The sequence below is a fragment of the Nicotiana attenuata genome, chromosome 1, assembly GCF_001879085.1.
Source record: "Nicotiana attenuata strain UT chromosome 1, NIATTr2, whole genome shotgun sequence".
Taxonomy (NCBI): Eukaryota; Viridiplantae; Streptophyta; class Magnoliopsida; order Solanales; family Solanaceae; genus Nicotiana; species Nicotiana attenuata.
The window spans coordinates 36,111,857-36,124,481 of NC_031989.1; the positions used below are offsets into that span (position 1 = coordinate 36,111,857).

Here is a 12,625-nt window from a genome sequence, read left to right on the forward strand (position 1 = left end):
TATATATACACACACGCATATATAACGCCATCCGGTCATGGGTCAATGTGCATGTATAAATGCATGAAATGCATATGAAATACGTTAATAAAATCTTCTCGGAATGCCATAAAAATCAACATACCTTTCGGATAAACTATATCAAATACGTATTTTTCTAAGACCCATAAACAAAAGATATAATAATAATTTATATGGGGGAAACAAGAATATAGACACCCCTAGTATTTCTATGACTAGAGTCATTTATGGAATCTGTGCATTTGCTCGTTTCATTCGTATCATATAGATCATGCCAAAAAATAAGAAGGGATAGTCTTAACATACTTGTGACAGTAAATCATCACTTTTGGTCGACCTCACCGTATCTTTCACTGCCTTAACCACTGTAATATGACGACTACATCAACAGGATGCCAACAGAACACAAACAGTCTCACGAATCATCCTATTTCTATTACAATATCTACTCAATAATACTTCAAGCCACAAAGAACTCACTTCAGAACTAAATCTTCAAAACCGTTTCATAAGAAAAATCATGTTTCTACATCAGTATCTTTGTAATTTGCCTTCATTTTTAGCTTCCATTTATTGTAACATTTTGTTTTGTTGAACTCACACAAAAATCAGCGCATATAACTAGGACAAAAACAATAAATAAACCTCTCATAATAGCACACAGCTTGACCTTGACCCAATATTTTAAAGAAGAATTAACCTAAACAGTCGCTCATCCAACTGTTTAAACTAAAAATACCCAATATATATAACTGCTTACAATAAAAATTACGACAAATATAACTGCTTAACCTAAAAATATCTGATACATAATATATGTATAATTGTATATGTATAATCTATATATACTGGCTAAAAAAGTGTTCCGTGTATAATTTATATATGTATACCGACAAAAAAATGTATATAATCTATGTATACCTACTAAAAAATAAAGTTCGATTAACCGATTGATTATTTGTATAAAGATCCCTATTTTTAAAGGGTAAAGAGGAGAGAGGGGAACTTCCTAGGATGATTAGTTTGGCCATTAATGTACCTGTTAAGACACCAACTAGCAAAACCTAAAACAATAAAATACATTACTAAATTCAGAAACAGTAATGGAGCTGCAACACTCCTTGTCCATTTTTTTCTCTTTCCTTCCACAGATTTGCAGAATTAGACAGACCATATCAAAATGTATCTAACGGTATCAAGGTTGTTTTACCAACTTTATTACAATATTTACTGAATTTTATGTATTTTATAAATACTTCTTGCTTCAGTTTACACAATTACTTATCAAGGATTGATGCAATCATGCATATAGTAAATCACGTGTATGGCTTAGAGCTGGCGTGGAGGTAATAAATTTCTATTTTTATTATTTTGCTAACAACAGGATATGAACAATGTAGTTACTTAGCTTGTACTTTACGATTATTAATTACCATATGATATACATCTTTTACGAACCAGGTGTTGGATTATTTGGCATAATAAAAGATTCACTTAAAATTCCTAGTGATACCATTAAATATAATTATTAGTCATAAAGAGAAAACAAAAGTTAAGAGGTAATTTAGTGGTTTGCATAGCTCTACTCAAAGATGATATACTCAAACCTACAAATGTTCAAATGTCCTCCATTCTCTTCCCTATTTTCCTTTTTAGTAATATGTATAAAGTGTAGGGACGTAGTTAATCAGAGCTGATGACTTGTGGTTACTAAGAATTTCTCGTTGATGACCAACACAAGAATTCCATTACGATGAATTTTCAAAGGTTATATGTGCCTACAAGCCTTGGCTAAACTCTGTTGAATACATGATCAATGCAGCTAGCGTGCATGCCCACAATATCTAGGGGCATCACAAATTATTTTTGAAAGTCTCAATCGATAAGAGGTCTTTAATTCATGTTACTATAGTCCCTCCGTCTCATATTAATAGTCGTGGTCATTAAAAGTAGTGTCTCAAATCCTCTATAGAAAAGTACGGGATGTAACACTCGGTTACATGAACTAGTGAATATAGAAGCAACGATTAAAATATCCAAGATGATTTAATACATAAAAAACTAGAGTTAATTATCCACAAACAAGTATCAATACACCAAATCCATCAAACCCTAAAGAAGAATACTCCATGGATATGGAGAAATTTATCACAATTAAGTTTAAGTCAAAGAAAAACATAAAACATCCAAATCCTTGTCTTTAGTGAAGATAAATGGTGAAATCCTTGTGCTCTTGCTTCTCCCTCTTCTCCTTAGCTTCCTTAGGTTTAAATTATGTCAAAAGTCCTCAAAATACAATTTTTTCCATGTATATATACCAAGTAGGGTCGGGCCCAAACAATTACACCTTCTCTTATGCAAAAAATGACACTTTTCCCGTATAGTACGTGCATGGCCGCGCACTTGGCCGCGCACTTTTCACACTGTTCTGCCCCATATGCGCGGTCAATGCGCGGCCGCGCATTTTCTGCGCATTTTCCGCGCACTTTTCACCCTGTTCTGTTGAGAATTTGAAAAAATGTAAATCATGGAAGTTGTAGACCTTTGAATTAGCTTTCCAAAAATATATTGTGGAGTCCAAATGGAGTTCTGAGCGAAATGTTATGTTTATTTTACTAGACAGTACACAATATGCCTACTCGATTCTTCGTTCGTTCTTAGCTATCATCTGTTGATCCCCGAACATGATCCCTACTTAATTCCTTGGGCTTTTACTCAGGCTTCAAAGCTCTAAATCACTTGAATTCATTCCATAACATCTACATAGCTCGGAATCTTTCCTACAAGGCATAAAATACACAATTAGTGCAAAGCACTAGCGATTAAAGTTCAAACTCAACTGAAGTGCACCAAATTTGAATGTAATAATCGACTAAAACATGAGATTATTGTAACGACCCGGCCGGTCGTTTTTAGAATTTACGCCCCGATCCCCTATTAACTGTTTCCCCCGTATTTATTTATGCTATTTTGAATTTGCCGGGATGTTCGGTTTTGAGTTTCGGAGAGTTTTGGGACACTTAGTCCCTAAATGGGAGCTTAAGTGTTAAAATTTGACCGGAGTTAGAATAGTGTGAAGACGGCCTCAGAATGGGATTCCGATGGTTCCGTTAGCTCCGTTGGGTGATTTCGGGTCTTAGGAGCGTGATCGGATTGTGTTTTGGACGTCCGTAGCAAAATTAGGCTTGAAATGCCGAAAGATGGATTTTTGAAGTTTCCGGTTCGATAGTGAGACTTTGATCGGAGGGTCGGAACGGAATTCTGGAAGTTGGAGTAGCTCCGTAATGTTGAATGTGATGTGCGTGCAAAATTTCAGGTCATTCGGACGAGGTTTTGATAGACTTTTTGATCGAAAGCGTAAATTTTGAGTTTTTGAAGCTTTTAGGCTTGAATTCGATGTTAAATTGGTGTTTCGATGTTGTTTTAGGTGCTTTAAGGATTGGTATAAGTTTGGGAAGTGGTATTAGACTTGTTTGTGTTTTTGGTTGAGATCCCGGGGGCCTCGGGATGATTTCAGATGGTTGACGGAAGGATTTTGGAGTTTAGAGTTGCAGCTTGAGCTGCTGGTTTCCTATCATAACCGCACCTGCGAGTTTGGGGCCACAGGTGCGGCGCCGTAGAAGCGGCTATGTGGCCGCATAAGCATTTTTGGTTCAGGGCTCCAGGATCCGCAGATGCGGCTGGGTTTCGCAAATGCGGTGCCGCAGATGCGGCCATGAAACCGCAGATGCGGCCCTGCCCGGTCAGTGACTTTTTGCCCCTGTGATGTATTTTCCGCAGGTGCGGGATCGCAGGTGCGCTACCTCGACCACAGATGCGGTTTTACTGGACAGAAAAGGGTGCAGAATCGAGGGTTTGTTCAAAACCATGGAAAAATTGATTTGGGAGCTCGGGATAGGCGATTTTGAGAGGGATTTTCACGTGGGTGCTTTGGGTATGTGATTCTTACTCATTTTTGTTTGTCTTCCACGAATCTATGCTTAAATTCATCCTTTAAATTCGAGTTTGGGGTGGAAAAATTGAAGAAAAATTTGAAAAGTTCTTAGACCTAACAATTGAATTTGGATCACGATTTTGATGTCGGATGGGGATAATTTTGATATAAATGAACTCGTGAGAGTATGAGGAATCCAAAAATATAAATTTTACCCGATTACGAGACGTGGGCCCGAGGAGCGTTTTGGTCATTTCACCTAATTTTGCGTATTAGCTTAGAATTTATTTGTATAATTGGTTACTTGAAGTATTATTTACATTATGCAATTGAATTGAATAGATTTGGGCCATTTGGAGTCGAATACTCGTGGCAAGAACGTGGTTTCGGGTTGATTTTGAGCTAGTTCGAGGTAAGTGGCTTGCCTAACCTTGTGTGGTGGACCTTCCCCGTAGGACTTGTATATTTGTTAAATGAAATGCCTTGTATATAAGGTAACGAGTGCGTACTTGTGCTAATTGTTGAAAAATCCAATTTCCATTAAGTACTTAGAATTGTGTTTTCCTCTCGTGTTTACATTACTTGCAAGTTAAGCCTATTGTTAGCTTAGGGAAGCATGTCTAATTGATTTAACTGCTTATTTGTTCTACTGCCCTACTTGAATTATGTGCAGCATGCTAAGTTAGGAATACCAGCTTTACCTTGGTGTAAAATTGATTGAATTGAGTTTCTTGTTGCTGGTGTGTATTTACAATGGGACTGCGGGACGGTATCCCGGGAGCTCCCCTGTATGTTTACTTTGGGACTACGGAATAGTATTCCGGGAGATCCCCCTGCATATTTACATTAGAACTACGGGAATGCACCCGGTAGATTCCCCCAGTATTGAGTATTTATATTTGGGAATACGGATGTGGTATTTCGATAGATCCCCGCGCAATTATGAGTTGAACTATGGGACTGCACCTGGGAGATCCACTGGATTATTTATATTTGGGGACAATAGGACGATATCATAGGAGATCCCCCTACTGTTACTTCTGAGTTGAGCTGTGTTTGTTTACCATGATTGCTTGCTCCTGTTCCATTGTCGTTATCTTTTATATCCTGTGTTACTCTTACTGCTGTACTCATTTATACTGCTTTGTTCTACATTGTCGGACTTTATATTTTATTTAATCTCAGTAGGGCCCCGACCTTCCTCGTCACTACCCTTCTTGCGCATGTTTTTTATGTGAAGATCGAGGTACCTCTACTTAGACTTACCATCCTTGAGGCGAGGCGATTCTTTTCGAGACTTCGAGGTATATCTGCCGCGTCCGCAGATCGAAGAGTCTCTCTCCATTCTCTCTTGTAGTTACAGCCCCTCTGTATTTACTTTGTTTTAGACATTCTGGAGTTAGAGCACTATGTATTATTCTTAGCTTGTGATTTCATGAGATTCTGGGTTTGGGAAAGGTATTAGTATTTGAAAGTTGATATGGTGTATGCCGAGTGGCACTATTAAACACTATTTTATTCACTATTTTTGGTTTTACTTGTTTTCTTCTGCAAATTGGTTTATTTTCCGCACTATTAGGCTTACCTAGTTGTAGGGACTAGGTGCCTTCACGATGGTTCACGGAGGGAGAACCGGGGTCGTGACAAGTTGGTATCAGAGCTCAGGTTCATAGGAGTCATGAATCACAAGCCGGTTTATTAGAGTCTCGCTGATCGGTACGGAGACGTCTGTACATATCTACGAGAGGCTATGTAACTGTTAGGAAAGCTCCACTTCATTTGATTTCCTTTTCCTGCGAGATTTTGATATCACCATTCTAAACTTTTGTCTTCTGTTCTCGCACAGATGGTGAGGACACGTGCTACTCGAGATGATCAGGCGCCCGCGCCCCCTACTGGAGCCGTCATAGGCCGAGGCCAGGGTAGAGGCTGAGGACGCGCTCGTGGTGCAGCCAGAGCACCCGTGCGAGCTGCCGCCGAGGTATCACCAGCAGTACCAGCCGCAGTCCAGACACCTGATGCATCTGCTATTACTACTCCAGCACTCTAGGAGATTCTGGTGTAGTTTATGACTATGTACACCACTCTAGCTCAGGCAGGGTTGCTTCCCCTTGCTGCAGCTACATCCCAGGCCGGGGGAGGAGCACAGACTCCCGACGCCCGCACTCCTGAGCAGCGAGTGCATATTGATCGGGTCCCAGAGGCTATTCCTGTACATCCGGCAGCCCCAGCTCAGCCCGAGGAGAGGGCATTAGTTTCCGAGGAGGAGCAGAAGAGGCTTGAGGTTCAAGAAGTATCAGCCTCCGACATTTAGCGGGCTAGCCTCAGAGGATGCCCTTGGATTTTTTGAGGAGTGCTACCGTATCCTCCGTACTATGGGCATATTAGGATTGAGCGGGATTTCCTTCACTACCTTCCAGCTTCGAGGAGCCGCCTATCAGTGGTGGCGTGCTTATGAGTTAGACAGTCCGGATAAGGCAGCTTCCCTGACTTGGGCTCTGTTTTCAGATATGTTCACGAGGGAGTATGTCCCCTAGAGTCTCAGGGACGCTTGGCGCGCGGAGTTTGAGCATTTGCGCCAGGGTACTATGACTGTCTCGGAGTATGCTGTCCGTTACACCGACTTGGCTAGACATGCACCAGCTTTGGTCTCTACGGTTCGCGAGAATGTTCGCCGGTTTATTGAGGGGCTCATTCCCAGCATCAGGTCTAACATGGCTCGTGAGTTAGAGATGGATATTTCTTATCAGCAGGTGGTGAGCATTGCTAGGAGGATTGAGGGTATGCATGCTAGGGATAGAGAGGAGAGGGAGGCCAAGAGGTCTCGAGAGTCGGGCCATTATTCCGGTGCCCGTGCCCCAGCTGCAGGTCGTCATGGTAGGGGTTATATGAGTTCCCCCGTTCATTCAGATCTTCCAGTAGCCAGTGGTATTCCAGCTCAACATAGGCCTCAGGAGCCTTATTATGCACCTCCGGTATCAAGTGCGCCTCCTGCACGGGGTGCTTCCAGTGGTCAGTCCAGCAGACCTGGCCCGAGCCAGTCATAGCTGCCACGTCCTCCCAGAGCTTGTTTTGAGTGTGGTGACACATGCCATATGGTGAGGGATTGCCCCAGACTTAGGAGGGGTGCACCTCCATAGACTCCTCAGCCACAGCATGCCCCGCAGAGTTCTCAGGCTATGGTCCCAGCACCAGTTGCTACCCCATCGGCCTAGCCAGCTAGAGGTGGAGGTCGGGGTGGTAGAGGTCGCCCTTGAGGGGGAGGCCAGGCCAGATACTATGCTCTTCCTGCCCGTACTAAGGATGTCGCCTCTGATTCTGTCATCACAGGTACTATCTTGGTCTGTCATAGAGATGCATCGGTTCAATTCGATCCAGGATCCACTTATTCTTATGTGTCTTCTTAATTTGCTCCGCATTTGGGTGTATCTCGGGATTCTTTGAGTTCCCCCGTTTATATTTCTACTCCTGCTGGAGATTCTTTTGTTGTGGACCGCGTCTATCGGTCGTGTTTGGTTGCTCTTAGTGGTTTTGAAACCAGAGCCGATTTATTACTGCTCAGCATGGTTGATTTTGATATTATCTTGGGCATGGACTGGTTGTCGCCCCATTATGCTATTCTTGATTGTCAAGCCAAAACCGTGACGCTGGCTATGCCAGGTGTACCGCGTGTTGAGTGGAGGGGTGCTTTAGGTCACACTCCCAGTAGAGTTATTTCTTTCCTTAAGGCTCAGCGTATGGTTGAGAAAGGGTGTGATGCGTATCTAGCTTATGTGAGAGATGTCAGTATGGATACTCCTTCTGTTGATTCAGTCCCAGTAGTACGGGATTTCTCTGATGTGTTTCCAACTGATCTTCCGGGCATGCCGCCCGATAGAGATATTGATTTTGGCATTGATCTGTTGTCGGGCACTCAGCCCATTTCTTTTCCTCCGTACCGTATGGCTCATCCTGAGTTGAAGGAGTTGAAGGAGCAGTTGCAGGAATTGCTTGATAAGGGTTTCATTCGGCCCAGTGTATCACCTTGGGGTGCTCCTGTCATATTTGTGAAGAAGAAGGATGGTTCTATGCATATGTGTATTGATTATCGCCAGTTGAACAAGGTTACAGTGAAGAACCATTATCCTTTGCCTCGTATTGATGACCTGTTTGACCAGTTACAGGGTGCTTGTGCGTTTTCTAAGATTGACTTGCGTTCAGGCTATCATCAGTTGAAGATTTGGGAGCCAGATATCCCGAAGACTGCCTTCAGGACTCGGTATGGTCATTACGAGTTCCTTGTTATGTCATTTGGGCTGACTAATGCCCCAGCAGCCTTCATGCATTTGATGCACAGTATTTTCCGGCCATATCTTGACTCATTGCCCAAGCTCACTTCCCCTCTTCAAAAATAGACAAACTTAGCAAAATTTGCGAAGAAGACCATTTTGTACCTTCTGCCCAGTGTTTTCTGCATCTGCGATCTCAATGTCCCTTCTGCGACGCCGCACCTGCGGAAAAACCATCCCAGGTGCGGTTTTCATTTAACCCTGGAGGTTCCGCTTCTGCGGTCAGCTTCCCGCTCCTGTGGTCTTGCAGGTGCGGTCCTTGTACGCACCTGCAATTCTCTTCAGCTCCTCAACTCTCCATATATGTGGCCCAGTCTCGCTTCTGCGAGGCTCGCGCCTGCGGTCCCCAATCCGCAGGTGCGGAAATGACAGAACCAGCAAAGTTCAGCTGCTCCACCAAATTCCAAATCCTTCCGATAACCATCCGAAATCATCCTGAGGCCCTCAGAACCTCAACCAAACATGCCATCAAGTGACATTACACTATTCAAACTTATTCCAACCTTCAGAACACTCAAAACAACATCAAAACGTCGAAACACCCTCAGATTAAAGCCTAAGGATTCCAAAACTCCCAAATTCCGCAAACAATCAAAAAGCCTATCAAACCTCACCCAAATGACCTGAAATTTTGCACACACGTTACAAATGACACAACGGACCTACTCCAATTTCCAAAATTCCATTCCGACCCCGATATCAAAATTTCCGCTACCAACCAGAAAACGCCAAAATTTCAATTTCGCCAATTCAAGCCTAATTCTACCACGGACCTCCAAAATAAATTTCGATCACACTCCTAAGTCCCAAATCACCTAACGAAGCTATCCAAACCATCAGAATTCATATCCGAGATCTTTTACACATAAGTCAACATCCGGTTGACATTTCCAACTTAAGCTTATTCAAAAGAGACTAAGTGTCTCATACCACTCCAAAACCACTCTGAACCCGAACTAACCAACCCAATACAACATAATACAACTGAACAACACATAAAGAAGAAAAAATGGGGGAAACAGAGCAGTAACTCGGGAAACAACCGGCCGGGTCGTTACATCCTCCCCTTCTTAAACAAACGTTCATTCTCGAACGAGTCAAGAAACATATCTGAAGTCTCAAATGGGTGAGGATATTTGCTCCGCATCTCCCGTTCAGTCTCCCAGTTAGCCTCCTCCACAGGCCGACCTCTCCATTGCACTTTCACTGAAGCTATATCCTTTGATCTCAACTTTCGGACCTGCTGCTCGAAAATAGCCTCTGCCTCCACATTATAAGTCAAATCACCGTCTAACTGAACCGTGCTTATATCCAATACATGAGACGGATCGCCTGTTACACCCCATATTTTCGTACGTACGAGTACGTCGTAAGTCAATTCATGTAAGCTCAAAAATGAACATCTTTGAAAAGTTTACAAAGTTAGTTAATCATGTTAATGTGGAGGTTAAAAATATTGAAGATTATTAACAACAAGTACAAATAGGGTTGGAAGGTTCAGAAGCTAGCAAAATTGAAGAAAACAATGTTTTGTCGAAAGTCGACAAGTTGGGAATGTTATAACATGTACTTTTTGGGTGAGACTAGGGTGCTTAACATGATAAGGAGGTTATGTTTTGAATTAGGTTAGTCGTATGATAGTCGTGTGCTATGTTTTGAAGTCAAGCGAGTTGTGGAACAAAAGTCGATGAAAGTCATCACAAGTTACGTTTATAAGTTTAACTGAAAATTTGGGTGAAATGTAACTGCGTTTTATCCCAATATACTTAGAGTTATGGGGTATTCCACCCATCAAATTGAAGCTCTGTGCGTCTAATTTCTAACTCATTAAACCGTTTGTCAATACGACATTGGAGTAGATAGATATGGGGGGTTTTGCGAGACTGCGCAGGCTGCTAGGTGACAAGTAGGTGTGTCACCTACTTGCTTAAATGAGAGCCCAAAGATGGGCCATTTCGGGTCGTCCAAAGAGGACTTTAAAAGGCCTATTTTCTTCATATATTAGACTGAAAATAGGGCATAATAACTAGACATAAGCTCTGCAAAAATCCTCCCAAAAATTCCCCACAAACCCTAATTGATTTTCTCTCCCTTTCAAATTTTAATTGGAGCTAAAACCTAGAGATTGAAGAACCAAGATAGGAGCTGAATTATCCAACAAATACGGTGAGTTTACTGCTCTCTTTAATCCAATTTTTCTGCTGTAAATTCATGGTAAGTCATTCTATACTTGTAAGAACTCACGGGACGGTGATCGGAAGCCGTGAGTTCGAGTTATTCACTTGTAGCGGACTGTTTTGTGGAATGTTTTGTGTTGCTGTTGGGCTGCATGTTTTACTACTGTTTTGTGGGGTTTTGGAGGAGGAAAGGTGTGGAGAAACACCATATAACTGTAGCGTGGTGGGCTGGTCGTTCGTCGTAACATTTCCGGGTCGTTTGACACTACTACGGTGGTCGTTTTGTGTATCAAGAGATTGGGGTTTGTTGGGCTGTTTTGTTGTATTTGATGGTGTTTATAAGGCTGGAAAATAATGTATATATGTTGTTATTGTTGTGTTCTTGTGTTGTTGGTGTTATCTTGAGTTTGGAGGAAGTAAGGATTATAGGGGAGATGCTGCCCGTTTTAATACAAAATAAGCTTGTCGTTCGTTGTGCGAAGTTGTACCTTTCGTAACTTAATGATAGTATTATTATCATTGTTGTAGATTAAGGTGCGAAGAGGCGTGTTCAAATTGGTTATTGGAAAGATTGTGACAAGGTATGTTAAGGCTAAACCTTTCTTTCATTTGGCATGATCCAGTTACTACATGTGTTTGATAACGAGACATAAAGGGAAGTTCATACTCCCGAATTTATATACACTATCCTAGTCTCATAAGTTACAGTATTCTCCGTTATCGGGACTTCATATTCACTTTAGTTTTGTCTTCTGTCAGCCAAGAGAGCAGAGAGTATATATATATACAGTATTACAGTATTTTCACCACCATCGAGCTATAATCGATGGGCAGGCCCCTATCGGGCAACCTCCGATCAGATGGTGAGTTATATACCAAGCCTACTATGGCGGAGCGCCTATGAGTGTGCCTGGTATGGCGGAGATACAGAGCCTAGTATGGTCGAGCGCCTATGAGCGAGCCTACTACGGTAGAGCAGTTACACATACCGAGCCTCAAAAGGCCGGACAGCTATTTTGCTTACTATATTGAGAGGGTTGAGCCATTATCAGCAGGTAAGCATATTTTCAGATTATCTTTGACTCCCAGTTATTTTCAGTTATTATATTATCAGTTCAATTTCAGCTTGCAGTTATCCTGTTGCCTGACATACTCGGTAGATTATTTCGTACTGACGTCCCTTTTGCCGGGGACGCTGCATTTCATGCCTGCCGGTCCTCGTTGACAGTTAGATAGACCCTCCCAGCAGACAGAGTCAAACATCATCTTGGTTGGTAAGCTCCACTTCCTCGGAGTTGCCACGTCTAGACCTTGTAGTCCATTTTATATATACAGATTTGATGGGTAGGTCAAGGCCCTATCCCGACCATGGTATAGTTCAGTTATCTCTAGAGGCATGTAGACGAGTCCTGTATAGTTTGTATATCAGTAGATGTTCATGGCGGCCTCGTCAGCCTCCACAGTTATATATATATATATATGAGCTTTTGGGTATGTTTACCCCATAGATGAGAGAGATATTATTTTCAGACAATTCAGAATATGGCCTCATCGGCCTAAGATGAGGGTTACCTCTCCAGAGTCCATAGTTACAGAGTGGTATGCTCGGGCCGAGTACGGCACCGAGTGCCGGCCACGCCTCCCCCGGTTTGGGGCGTGATAAACTTGGTATCAGAGCAGTTCTATCCTAGGGAGTCTACAAGCCGTGTCTAGTAATGCCTTGTTTATAGATGTTTTTTGCACCACATTATATAAACAGGAAGCTACAAGGCATTTAGGAGTCTGTTACCCTTCTTTCAAATCCAAATTGTGTTATAGAGCTGAGTTATACGAGTTCGACCCAAGACTTATGTTTGCTAATGATATAGAGATGCTTTCAAGTAGAAAAAATTACAGCTAGCCAGAGGGCTAATATAGCAACAAGTAAGGGCACTAATAGAAGATAGTTCTTGACGACGTGGCCCTGTTTGAGGCCCCTATCAGATCATGCATACCAAATGTGCAAATTTACGGCTTAAGACCCTAAGATGGGAATATGAAATACACCCCGTGATTAGCAAGACATGGGAGTATCATAAGGTAAAAGTTTAAGTTTCAACATGTAACTGAAGCAATGTGAAGGAGGGTACGAGGTACCCATTTAGTGGACATTATCAATATTTACA

At 42.2% G+C, this 12,625-nt stretch overlaps 1 protein-coding gene across 1 annotated transcript in view; it reads right to left on the minus strand.

Annotated features, from left to right (window-relative positions):
• The window catches only part of LOC109235011, a 24,574-nt gene extending 19,485 nt beyond the window's left edge, over positions 1–5,089 (minus strand). The window contains exons 1-2 of the mRNA XM_019401032.1: positions 5,020–5,089; positions 2,409–2,520 (exon numbers count right to left, since the gene is read on the minus strand). Of these exons, the coding sequence (XP_019256577.1) occupies positions 2,409–2,520; positions 5,020–5,089 (182 nt within the window). The remainder of the gene's footprint in view (positions 1–2,408; positions 2,521–5,019) is intronic.